Raw genomic sequence first — 13,275 nt, forward strand, 5'->3', positions numbered from 1 at the left:
TGGAACAGACTCTCCCTCAGAGCCTCCAGAAGCAGCCAATCCTGCTGTCACCTTGATTTCACACTGCTAGCCTCAAGAACAGTTAGAGAATAATTTCTATTATTTTTAGCCACTCAGTTTGTAGCAATTTATGGCAACCAGAAGAAACGAATACAAGCTTCATGTTCACTCACTAACAAATTATTTTTGATGAAGTAAATTATTTTTGACCATATAAATGACAACACAGAACAATGATCAGACAGTGGTTTTACAAAACAACAGGTATTCTATTTTTTGCAATAAAGGAATGGAAAACAAAAACAGGATAGAATTCGGTACTAAATTCTGACTCAAGGTAACTTCACAATGGCTGGGAGGCAATATTTTCTATTCTTCTAGTACATTAGGAATCTGCCCATTGTTAGACTTGGCAGCAAGTGCCAGTTGCTAGGTGTATCTCACTTTTCCCACATTATAAAAAGAAAATTGGACAGCATGAGGTAAGCTGCCAAACTAGAGAATTTCTTTCCAATCTTAGCAGAGCAAGTCATAGTTATCTCTGAGGTATTGAGGATGCCTGGTTTACCATAGGGTAACACTGTAATACTCCAACAGGCTAGCAATTCATGGCCACTCAGTGTTTGCAAGGAGAGAGTTTTGCTAGAAAGTAATAGGAAGGATTAAAGTTGTTACTGGGTGTGAGAAAAAAAATCACGAAACATTCCTAACATTGTCAACTTCAACTAAAGACAAAGATGGAGGAAGATTTCTTCTTCATGAGAAAACAAATGCAATATTTTAAACTTTATTTCATCTTTTAGATTAAAAAGTCACGTTCAGATATGTTTGCAATTCAAGGAAATGTTTGAAAATCTGCTACTGATAAGCTTTATAATACTTTAAAAAATTACTTAAAGAGGGAGATTGAGGGGCTACACTCCAGAGCTGGACAGCTACCAACTGTGGGCTGAACTGAGCCTGCCGCCCCTCTTCGTATGCAAGTTTCACTGGAATACAGTCACAACATTAGTTTGCTTACCATCCACGGCTGCTTTCACGCTACACCCACAGAGCTAAGTGGTACGACACAGACCATGGCTTGCAAAGCCTAAAAGAACTACTATCTGGCCCTTTACAGAAAAAAGTTTCTGACTTCTGAACTCGAGTGTCTCAAACTCCTAGCTATGATTATAAATACTGTCATGAACACATAGACCCCGGGAATCTCATTTGAGAAAAGTTATAAAGCAGTCATTGTTCTGATGTGAGGACCTTGGGTAGGCAAGACCCTATAGATGCTATCAATATGTCTTATAAGGTTCTGTACCTCCCAGGGACACCCATGCTATTGCCTAGATACTCTGTAACCACCTAACACAAGAGATGATACAAGAATGAGCCTCAATGGCTTTTATACTTACAGATGTTCTTCCAGCTTCTTTTTTAGAAGAACTGACTGAAAATGGAAAATTAAACAATAATTTATTACTTAACATTTTAACTAATAAATTATTTTTTAAAAATTAAGAGCATAGTAGTAGCTAACTCTAAATCAGTCCTCAGTAATCTCTCTTGTCAAAGAGCTGAAAACACACCAGGTACCCACGTTTATTTTTCTTTGATAATGGAGAGAGCAGCCTGTAAGTGATAGCAATCAGTATAAAATAACTAGAAACTGCACATCTGAATTTTCTATTTACAGTCAGGGAAATGAATAAAAAGGCCACTTATGTATAGACCAAATATTCCTGGACTCAATAGGCATGCAGAACTCTAGTAATACTAGACTTTCCTTAAGACACTTTTAATCTGCTATGTTGTTTAACTTGCATCATGATAAAGTGAGAGAGCAATTTCCATAACTATTTACTGACTTAATCACTCATTTACAAATACGCAGATTGCAGATAATTTATGTGATGGTATGAGAACTGATATTATATGCAGAGAATTTAATATGCTGGAGAATGCAGCTTTAAATGGGTACTAACGGAAAAAGGAAAAAGGTCTTCTGAAGAACAGGAGATCAGAATTGACCAATCATGAGCCAATTAATACAGGCTTATAAAACAAACTGTCCAATCAATCAATAGCAGCGAGGAGGGAAGAAAAAACCCTCGCACTAAGTTCTTCGATTTTTAGTCACCTTATTCAGTAATGATTATCATAATTGCTTATTCAAGCCCATTCTAACACAGCTCTGGAATATTTCAAATTCCCTTCTTTGCTCAATGTTAACTATAGCTAGGTCAGTGGACCACAGCATCCTCTATCATTGCCTCCCCTAAATATTAAAAAAAGATAAATCTGTTAACTTCAGATTATTGCTTGTTCCTTCTTTGGTACACAGGGTAAAATGAAAATACTTTTTAAACACCTTAACTTTAATTTACACTTATGGTTTTCTTTTGTTTTTCCTCTTTATGTGTGTTGAAGACTGTCCTTGAGCTAACATCCGTTGCCAATCTTCCTCTATTTTGTATATGCGAGACTGCCACAGCATGGTTTGATGAGAAGTATGTAGGTCTGCAAACTCCAGGCTGCTGAAGCGGAGCGCACGAACTTAACCACTACGCCAGTGGGCTGGCCCCTACACTTATGTTTTGATGAGGTTCTAGTAAGATTAATTATTATTTTTTCTTTTGAGGAAAATTAGCCCTGAGCTAACATCTACTGCCAATCCTCCTCTTTTTGTTGAGGAAGAGTGCCCCTGAGCTAACATCCGTGCCCATCTTCCTCTACTTTATACGTGGGACGCCTACCACAGCATAGCTTGCCACGCGGTGCCACGTCCGCACCTGGGATCCGAACTGGCGAACCCCAGGCCGCCGAAGTGGAACGTGCACACTCAACTGCTGCACCACTGGGCCGGCCCCTGGTAAAGTTAATTTTAACTCTGAGATGATACATACTAAAATAATTATTTAATGAGTGGTTAAAATGCCAGGCACTGCACTACATCATGTCATATACGTTGTCTTGTGTTAACCTCCCAGCGCTGAGTAACATTAGCCCTATCTCATAGCTGAGGAAGGTGAGGAGACATTCACTAGCTTTCAAGTGGCAGATCCAAGATTAAAACCCAGGTCTGCCAGACCCCAAAGTCTGTGCATGGTCTTCATTCACTTCCATGCTTTCTATGCTGCAATGCCTCTCCAACTGGACTGTTACTATCAAAATATGTGGCAGGAGGGAACCAGACTGTGATAGGAAGCTAGCTTCAAAATAATTTTTAAAACAACCTAATTATAGCAATGGGGCAGAGCGGGATGGGAGGAAAAAAAAAAAAACAAGAGCAGAGTCTCTTTAGTTTGACTTGTTAAATTTTTTATATTCTTTAAGTATCTTAACTGTAACGGGCATAAGCTTATAAGGCAAGTAATACTGGTACATTCATTGTGCATAAAATTCCCATAACTTAAAATTTCAATACCATCAACTATGATGGCAGATAATGTATAAATTAAAAAACTGCTTGATATATAGAAATGAATAGGAAGCCATACTTACAATAGCCTTGAGCAGAAACCATGCCAAGAGACAGAGAGGACATATTAGTATGAAGCAAACACAGCAGCCAATAGAAGGAACCATTTAGTAATTCATGAACAGAAGTAAAAGATATGCTTTTTTTTTTCAAAAATGTACATTTTTCTTTCTTCTATGGTCTCCTCATCCTGTCTCGTTCTCTGGAGTTTTATACACTGTGGCTAGCTCAAATTATCCATATGACTGGATATAACAATGCTTTTCTGCTTCCATGCTAAAAATAAATGACATAAAAATAATAATAAAAATGTGCAAACCATCCTACTCTGACTTAAGGTCACATGAAAGGACTGTGCTTTTGACAACAGAAATAGGCAGAAATTATGTTGCTCTTCAGGGGGACCAATTCCATTTGGCAGGTTGTTCTAAGTAGCACATATTCCTGAGATGTAACACTGTAGGTTAGTGAAAGAGAGAAGACAAAAATATCAAAAATCTGCTGGGGGGAAGAACCACATGTCCTGTGCCACACTATTTCTCCAAAGCACTTTGAGGCATATCATCAGGAAAAGTTTCTATCTGAATCTTTTCCATATATAGAAAAGAGCTCTGAGAGAATTTCCAAGAATTTAGAGCAAGATATCTCATTAGCATCTGGACAAATAAACTGACTAATTTACACAAACAGTACTTTATAGGGCTGGCATCTCACTTCAGAAACATGTTCTCTTCAAGTAATGGCACATAGCATATTTAATTAGATTTGACTACCACAGTGATACCTAATCAGGCTATGCAAAAGTATTTTTTACAGAATAATTTCATTAAGTATGTTTCAGTATAAGTAAGAGAATCAAGTACAATGGTTATTGCTCTAATACTAAGGTTGAGCTGATCCTGATATTCTGCCATTTTTGCTTTCCATGTACCACACACCCTTCCCCTTTTTACCACAACAAATCAACAAAAAGTCTCCCCCAAGTTTTAGAGAACAAAATGAAGTTCACATTCACCTCAGTTTAACGGACCTAGTGATTTTAGCAAACTAAGAAATACTGCTCCTTTGGTTCGTCTCTAAGGTACTCTTCATTAGGCTTACTGATATTTTAATGCACTAAAGGTAGTTTCGCTTCACTTCTTTGTGATTTAACCTTCTGGATAAAAGTATGTCTAAAATGTAAACCAGGACATTTTAATAACTGAATAAGGCAGTTTAAACATTGGTGACAATTTCAGGAATTTGGAATCAATCTGGGAATCCAAGAACTACCAATGCATTAATTAAAGGATAAACTAAAACCACCGATCTTAGAAAGAAGAGTATGCTGCCAATATAAGCTAGACGTATGTTAAGAAACTCATAAAATTAGGTCACTGATGAGCTTCTCATATCTCAGGTTTTAAGTAACACACGAATTTAACTCCACTTCTTTGATTCCTTTTGTTTTTATACGCTCATACGTTAATAAGGCTGGATGAAACTGGATCTATCTATAGTTTGGACAATGATCCTCAAAATGACTCTACTAATGGAAACAAGAAAATAGGTTTATACTCTAAGGCCAGAGTTATGGTAAATCACACTGGCAAAAAAAAAAAAAAAAACCGGCTGAAGCAAAGGTTGGTCACTAAAATTTAGGTTTTTTTCCCCTTTGCACTATTTTTGAGCACTTTATAGTCGTAGGTCTGTTGCTGACTGCTCATTAAATGTAAAGGATTTGCAAAATATGATTTATTTACACTTTTACCAGGATTAACTGACTATGATATGCTACACAAGCACTGTGATAGATGATGAGCATGAGGAGATGAAGACCTAGCTCCTGGCTCAAGGCATTTACTATATTCTGGCTTTGAGTGTGCCAGCCAAGGGCTATGAGAGATATGTAGAGTGCTAAGGGACTATAAAAAAAGGTCACGGAACTTATACATGAACGTGTGTTGTATGTGTGGGAGGACAGTAAGAGGGATTCAGAAATTTAGAGATGGTGGGATTCTAGGAACGGCACTATTTTCTTAAATATCAATTTTACATCAAAAATTTCTACTTGAACACAGTAAGTTTCTAACCAGCATTTTTTTAACCAAAACCCATATACTTTGAATATTGAGTTGAGCACATTTAAAACATCAAGCCTCAATTAATTCCTTAGCTGATAATTACAAATGAAATTCTAATTCCCAGAAGAGTCAATCTGAAAGACACAATAAAGTACTGTCTGGTTCTTTTTATAAGAAATGTTAGTAAAAGGAAAACACTGTTTCTTTTCTATAACCTATATAATTATAAATTATTTTGACAGAGATCCCCAAATAAAAAATAAAAGTTACAGGTTTTCTTAACACTATAAACTCTTGGCCCATGGTTGTTAACACATCAAAACTTACATCTTCTGCTTTTGATCCTTGATCTTGTAAAGATTTCTGCAGTTCTTCGACTTGTGACTGCACTTCCAGAAGTCTCTGATTCACCAGCCTAGAAATCAAAGGTACATTAATTTCCCAAGTTCTGACTTAACTTACGCCCTTTTCCTTAGGTTGTCATATTGGTTAGACAGTATAATTAGCTAAACAAAGCCTCATGTTATAGTAGTAGTGGCTCATTTCCTGATAATTTTTCATATCGCTTGAAATTTCTATGATTTCCAACATAGTGTGTGGGTGGACACATTTTGTTGAACTTGTATACTTATGCATATCTAGTTCTCTGAAATTCACTTTAATGTATGTTTATTCAAACTGTCTTGGGCACTATGCTCAGCACTAGTGCTAAAAGATCACTGCACTCAAGGAATTTAGTAGAGAAGCAAAACGTAAACAAATAAAATACAAGAGAAATACTTCAACAGTGACCAGAGGCATACAAAAGGAAGGATGGCTGCTCAACGAGCAAGAACTGCACCTAACGGTGTGGAGAAGTCAAGATAGGCTTCACTTGAATTCAGATTGGAAGAATAAATAAAATACTTCTGCGGTTAGCGGTGGAAAGGGGATTCAAGAGAGAATTCCACATGTCCAAAGTGCACAGGAAAATGAGAGGGTGCAGTGAGCTCAGGAATGGTACGACTGAACAGCAAGTTGGGAGGGAAGAATGACTGGAGATGGAACTAGAGGAGAAAAGGAGAGGTCGGGTAAAACCCTGTGTGAAATGTAAAAATATTGGGAACTTATCCAAAAATCTTGTCTAAAATTTGGCTGGAACTGGAATAACCCAGCCAGCCTTTAATAACGCTGATTCTGGAGCTCGATCTTCATAAATTCTCTAGGACATTATGATGCAACATTCACAGACCAGTGGACCAGTTTGGTTACCTAGGTCTCGGTGACGTTGAAGGACTGCAAGAAGGGAGAAACACAATTAGACAGCATTTTAGAAAGATCACCTTGGTTTGAGAGTGGAAGATAGTATTAGAAACGGTCACAGAGCAGGCACGAAGAGCGGGAGGAGGTCATTACAGCTATTACTAGATACGCCTGAAACAGAGGGAACAGAAGGGGAAATATATTGAGAAGACAAAAGAGCACAAGGAATAAAAAAATAACACTTAGGATTTTGGTTTGAGCTACCAAGAACCATTTATTGAGAAAGGAACATAAAGAATCTCATTTTGTCTTTGTTAAAAATGAAGTGCCTAGAGATATCTGTCAAATGGTTAGATATCTGCATTAGAAGCACAGAGAGAAGCCTGAATTGAATAGATTTGGGAGCTATTTGAAATTAACTGAAGCCATGAGCATAAACAATATTGATTAGATGTGAGGAAGAGTGGAAGAGAAATGAAGATGGTCCATGGCAGATCACCAACCAAAGGACAGAAAGAAGAATCTCACCCTGGAGAATAATCAGAGAATTAAGAAAAACCTAAGAGAGGGATGTTACTGAAAATGAAAAATGTGAAGAAGAGGGAAATGATCAACAATAACGAATATACAGTGATGTGCCGCATAACATTTAGGTCAACGATGGACTGCATACACGACAGTGGCCCCACAAGATCAGTACCGTGTAGCCTAGGTGTGTAGTAGGCTGTATCATCTAGATTTGTGTAAGTACACCCTATGATAGTCACACAATGATGAAATCACCTAACAACGCATTTCTCAAAACGTATCTCCGTCGATAAGCGATGGTTGACTCTAGTAAAGAGACGAGGAAAGATAGTCTTGAATATTCCCATCAGATTGGCCATTTAAGAGATGACTGGTTATTTTAGTAAGAAATGCTTTAGTGAAACGACAGTAGTAAAAGCCAGACCGCCCCAAATTAGAATCAAAACAGCCAGAAAGTTCAACAAGAAATTTTTTTATTCAATGTTGTAAGAAATTCTTATTATAAACCTTCTAGGCTCTATAATTTAGTAAGAATTACAGTAAAAATGCAATCAGTTATAATAACTGATGTTTTCACATCAAGGAATAGAAAATGTGAGTGCTTTTCAATAGTTAAAGAATTAGCTGAATATATCCATATTTGATATGAGGACGGGGTACATAAATATATTACTAGTGACACTGTAACTTTGTCCAATCTTTTCAGAAAGCAATACGGAAATATATATCAAACTATAAGACTATTTCAACTATCTTAGCCATTTCTCAAATTATTTAGTCAACAAATATTGTAAGCCTACTAGGTGGAGGCCATGGTAAACGTCATAAAACAGAATCACACCAAACCAAGATGTTTCTTGGAAGGATTTGAAAACAACTCAAAAGCCCAGTGATGGGGAATGGACAAGTAAACACAGTAACAAAACTCTTAAGATATGAAGCATGTGCGTGCATGTGCACGTGCACACATTTGAAGCCATACAAATACATGTAAATCTATATGAAAAAGTTCATCTACAAAATAAATGAGGACTATAATGCCCGCCCCCATGGGCCTGTTAAGGGATTAAGAGAGATAACATATAAAGTGTATCTAGTTCAGTACCTTATAGTATAGGTACACTATAAATGCCTGTCTTCTTTCTCCCCATTCAGGAATTTAGCTAGTTAACATTTTAATGGAAGTCTAATCATATAAGGTTAGTTGTCTGGGGGGTGTAGGGAGAGGGTGCGCTTGAGATCATGATATACTCTGAGAGGCACAGGACCAAGATCACGTGTGCTTTGAGAAAGCTCCCTGAGCCGTTCTGATATGGCTCTCCTCTCAACTCTTCACGCCTCTGCTAATATTGTTCGAGGGTCAGAAGGGACTACAGATTTTTTAAAAACGCTGACTCATTGGGAAAACTAATTGGAAAGGACTGTGGAGGTCTACTACAAACCTTTCCTTCTAAGAGATGACATATGGGCGGTAAGCAAACTGTATTTAAGGTCGTACAGTTAAAACACTCAGTGGGATTAAAACTTGGGTTTCCTGGTATCAGTCCAGTGCTGTAAACTGCGGCAGAGACAAGGTAAAGTAAATACTTCCTAAATTCAGTAAGAACAAACTTAGGGTAAAGTTAAGAGAAAAAGCATCCTGTGAAGAGGAAGGCAGGAAAAAAATAAATGCTTTACAAACATGACAGAAGATAAACTGGCAAGAAGGAGGGTACTGGTTAGGGAAAGGCTCTGGAGTCAGGTAACCTGGGTCTGAGCCCAAACGCCCTCATCTGCGAAGCTCAACAAATAAGACCACATATGTAAAATACTTAGCACAACAGCTGGAACAAACAGGAGCTGCTATTATCATTGTTACAGGTCACAGATATATACAGTCTGAAAGGAAGTTATCATCAGGGTTGTAATTTAGGAAACAAACACAATACTAAATTGCAAACAGCTGTAAACAACACAGGGCCTTGGAGGAATCAGTCATCCACCCACATGAGTACTGTATGGATGACAACTCGCTGTTCTGTTTCTGATGAGAAAAAGCAATAGCTGTAAAACCTGTGAGAAATAATGCAAAGCATTATAAAGAAGTGGTGCTGATTCACCGAACGCAAAACAGGGTAGGGAGAAGGCTGACTGACCAAGCCGGCTAAAGAGCAGCCCAGAGGCAAAGGGCGAGGATGTGAACACGGAGCTCTCACCACGCGCACTGCGTAACCGCCAGCTGTTAGCTACAACTTCTCTTCCTCTCCTGCTCATTTTCCACTTTAAGCATTTTTAAAAGAGTATTTGTTCTTTATGTTCCTTAGAATTGATATGAAAATGTCCTCCCTCTGTTTATGCTTAATTATGTTCTAATAATCGCCCTGGTATTTATACTGTTGGCAGGTGCTACCTCAGTAGCTTTAAAAACTAGAGCTATAGGGGGCCAGCCCTGTGGCGTAGTGGTTAAGTTCATGCACTCTGCTTCAGCAGCCCAGGGTTTGGGGGTTTGGATCCCAGGCATGGACCTAGCACCACTTGTCAAGCCATGCTGTGGCAGCATCCCACATGAAAAACAATAGAGGAAGAATGGCACAGGTGTTAACTCAGGGCCAATCCTCCTCAAGAAAAAAAAAAAGAAAAGAAAAGAAAAAGAAAAAACAAAGCTAGAGCTACAGGAGGATGGGCAGGGTATGTAAATTGTCATAACAATTCTGACTCACAAGACTGACTCATATCTGGAAAATGCCACATCAATCAGGCATAATAAAGAATCTGTGATAGGCAAACTATGAAACTGTTAATAAAAACGCCAAATCCTTAAAAAATGACAGAATATCACAGCACTAAAAAAAAAAAGACACCACATGTTTGGTGTCTAAGAAATATTTCCAAAATGGAAAAGCAGCAGAAGATTGTCCCAACAAAGTATAAAAGTAACCCTCGCCAGAATAAGCAAGTGCTTTTAAAGTGGCTTTGAATCACAGCATAATGCCAACGCTGAAAACTTACAAACAGAAAACTGATTTTCTTGTTAAATTTGCAGATTCTAAATTCTCAAAATAATTGAATTGTTCGTAAGATGAATGATTTCCTTTTACAGTCACAAGAGATAACAGATTTTTAAAAGAATGCTCTGTCAACTCAATTATGATGGATCCCACTATTTTTCTCACACCAATCGATCCTCTGAAACATGAGCTTATAAAAACAGGGTAAACATCATTAATCTGATAACGATCATGAATTGAAATTGTGAATTAATGGTCATTTTCTTTCAAACCTCTAGTTTAATCAGTGATCAGAAAGGGAAAATGGTAGGGCTTTGGTATCCTTTTCCCTGAGAAATAAAGAGGAAAATACTATTCTAGAGGTACAATACTTTTTGGCAAGTCTGTCCATAAGTGGAGAAATGGATTAAAATATTCTTAAAAGGAAAATGAGATAATATATTATCATTTTTTGAAATAAATTCAAACCTCTGTTTAAGGGAATCAAAATCAAGGCAAAAAGAGAAAATCTGTTAAATGCTAAAGGCTGTCGCCTGTAAACAGTCCTACCTATTCTCTGTCTCCAGTTCATTCTTGCGTAGATTTGCATCATCCAGAAGGCTCTGCAATAAGGCAATTTTTTCATTGTCTGAACCCTCTTGGTTAAGTTTTAACATCTTATTCTCATGCTGAAGGCGAATAAGTTTCTCCCTGAGTGAGCAAAAGAAAAACTGATTATCTGGTACATTAATATAGTATAGTTCTCACAATCCAGCTATGCACAGCTACAGATCTAATACAAAGAACAGAAATGGAAAACAAAGTATCTGCAAAAAATGTAGTTCCTGTTGTCACTGGCTAAGACGTTACATTTTAGGTCTTAAGTAAGTACTTTAGAAAAGATAATCTAAAGATTCAGAATCTTCAAATATCATGATTTATAATGAAAGAGATTTTGAAATCCTATTTCCTTTCTGATGTAAATATTAAAGCTATGAATGCACTTATACATTTGTTCTTTGGTCCTCATCAAAAAACCAGGATCTCTAATCTCTAATGCTATGCTCTTAAATTACCAATCATTTGGTGGAAAATTATAATATTCAATGAAAAATGCCTTCAAGATGTGCAGTCCACCAACTCCTACAGATACATAAAGTTGTATCCTTGCAACAAGCCAGATTATCAGACCCAAGTTACTGTTTTGTGCTCTTTGTGTTATGCCAAAAGCTTAGATTGAGGGATGTTAAAAGCAACGGCTACACAAAACTTGCCACTATCTTACTGCACAGATGATATAACTCAACATCAATTCATATAAAGATACAATTCAAGATATACTTGTTGAAGACCTAATTCATTCTTTACGTAGGGTCATCTTTAGATGGCCCCAAGAAGATTACTACCAATACCAGGCACTATGAAAAGCTATGTTTCTCATGGAAAAAGAAAAAACAAAAACAAGATAATAAATACACAAAATAGTCTGCTCTTATTTTGTAAATACCACAGATCTTATAAGGTGCTTTTACTTTTGCTACTGAAAAGATGAGAGTCAAATCTGTGGTCCAAGTTAAGCAATTATATAGAACTCGATACATTTTGTATATGGACAACAATGACTTTATCATATTTTTCAAGGACTGTAATTAATTACAACGTAATTACAAAATTATATAACAATGTAAAACACTCAACATGGGGAAAAAAGGAATAAATGAGAAGAAAATACAAACCGTCCATAACCCAGTGGTACAAAATAATTACTGCTGAACTATATACAGCCTTCTAATTCCATGCATATGCACATACATGCAGCCACTTAAAAATGGATCACACTGCACATATTACGTTGACATTTGATATTTACACTTAAAGTTTCATAATCTTTTCATATCATTGAATATTATACTTTAATATTTTAAATGACATGTTAAAATACATAGATGAATCATTATTTAATCAACATACAATTATAGGACATTTATTGTTACCCATTTTGAGCTTTAACATGTTAACAATGATCAGTTGTATGTATATTTTTGGTTATTTCCTTAAGGTTAGTTCCCAGCAAAGTAATTTTTGAGTCAAAAGATAGGCAAATTTGCTTAGACAATATACAGTCTGCCAAACTGCTTGGAAGAAAAGTTGTACCACTACAAAAAAAAATTTTTAAATTATGTGTGGTGATGGATATTAACTAAATTTACTGTGGTAATCATTTCACAATATATACGTATACCCAATCATTATATTGTACACCTAAAACTAATACAATGTTATATGCCAATTATATCTCAATTTTCAAAAAATTAATAATTAAAAAAAAAGTTGTACCACTTTAATCTTTTATCCTAGTTTATGCAGTTTCCAATTTCTCCACACCCTTAACTAACTCAGTGAAAACTGTCACAAGCTTTTGAAAATTTGACAGACATTTCATTATGTATTAAGAATATTAGCCTAGTGTCTATGACCTATGTTGCAAAATTTTCATCCCTTTTACCATTCATTTTCTTGATAGCTCTCTTCTGGACAGAGTATATTTTAATTTGTACTGAGTCATACTCAAAAAAGCCATTTTATTTGTTGAATCTTTATCATGTTCTTTTTCCTCAGTTTAAAAATCCAACTATTACCTATAAGATCCTTAAAAATTGTTTTTTTGGACATAACCATTTATTTATAAATATTCATTAATAATAAGAGTTCATTCAATCAACAAATTTTACTGGTTCAGTAATGAAGTACCATATCAGATGGCAGAAAGTAAAAGGCATAGATGATGCTCCCAGAGCTGCTGTTGCTTTATACTCCTTTCGTCTGTCCTCCTTAAATGCCACAACAATCTATTAATATTGTCTCCATTTATTCAACAAGTATTTGAATGCTTATTGTAACTTTCACAGTTTATAAAACTTTTACAACCTTTATTTTATTTAATACCCTCAAGAATGTTATGAAGAATCAAGGCCAACGTCAATTTAAAAAGTTGGCAAATATACCC

The 13,275-nt window shown here is 36.2% G+C and overlaps 1 protein-coding gene across 2 annotated transcripts in view; it reads right to left on the minus strand.

Moving 5' to 3' along the window:
- The window catches only part of HOOK3 (hook microtubule tethering protein 3), a 100,088-nt gene that overhangs the window by 14,432 nt on the left and 72,381 nt on the right, over positions 1-13,275 (minus strand). For both annotated transcript variants that reach the window (XM_044750772.2, XM_014837810.3), the window contains exons 15-17: positions 10,839-10,979; positions 5,860-5,947; positions 1,404-1,438 (exon numbers count right to left, since the gene is read on the minus strand). In XM_044750772.2, coding sequence (XP_044606707.1) covers positions 1,404-1,438; positions 5,860-5,947; positions 10,839-10,979 — 264 coding nt within the window. The remainder of the gene's footprint in view (positions 1-1,403; positions 1,439-5,859; positions 5,948-10,838; positions 10,980-13,275) is intronic.

The sequence above is a fragment of the Equus asinus genome, chromosome 27, assembly GCF_041296235.1.
Source record: "Equus asinus isolate D_3611 breed Donkey chromosome 27, EquAss-T2T_v2, whole genome shotgun sequence".
Classification (NCBI taxonomy): Eukaryota; Metazoa; Chordata; class Mammalia; order Perissodactyla; family Equidae; genus Equus; species Equus asinus.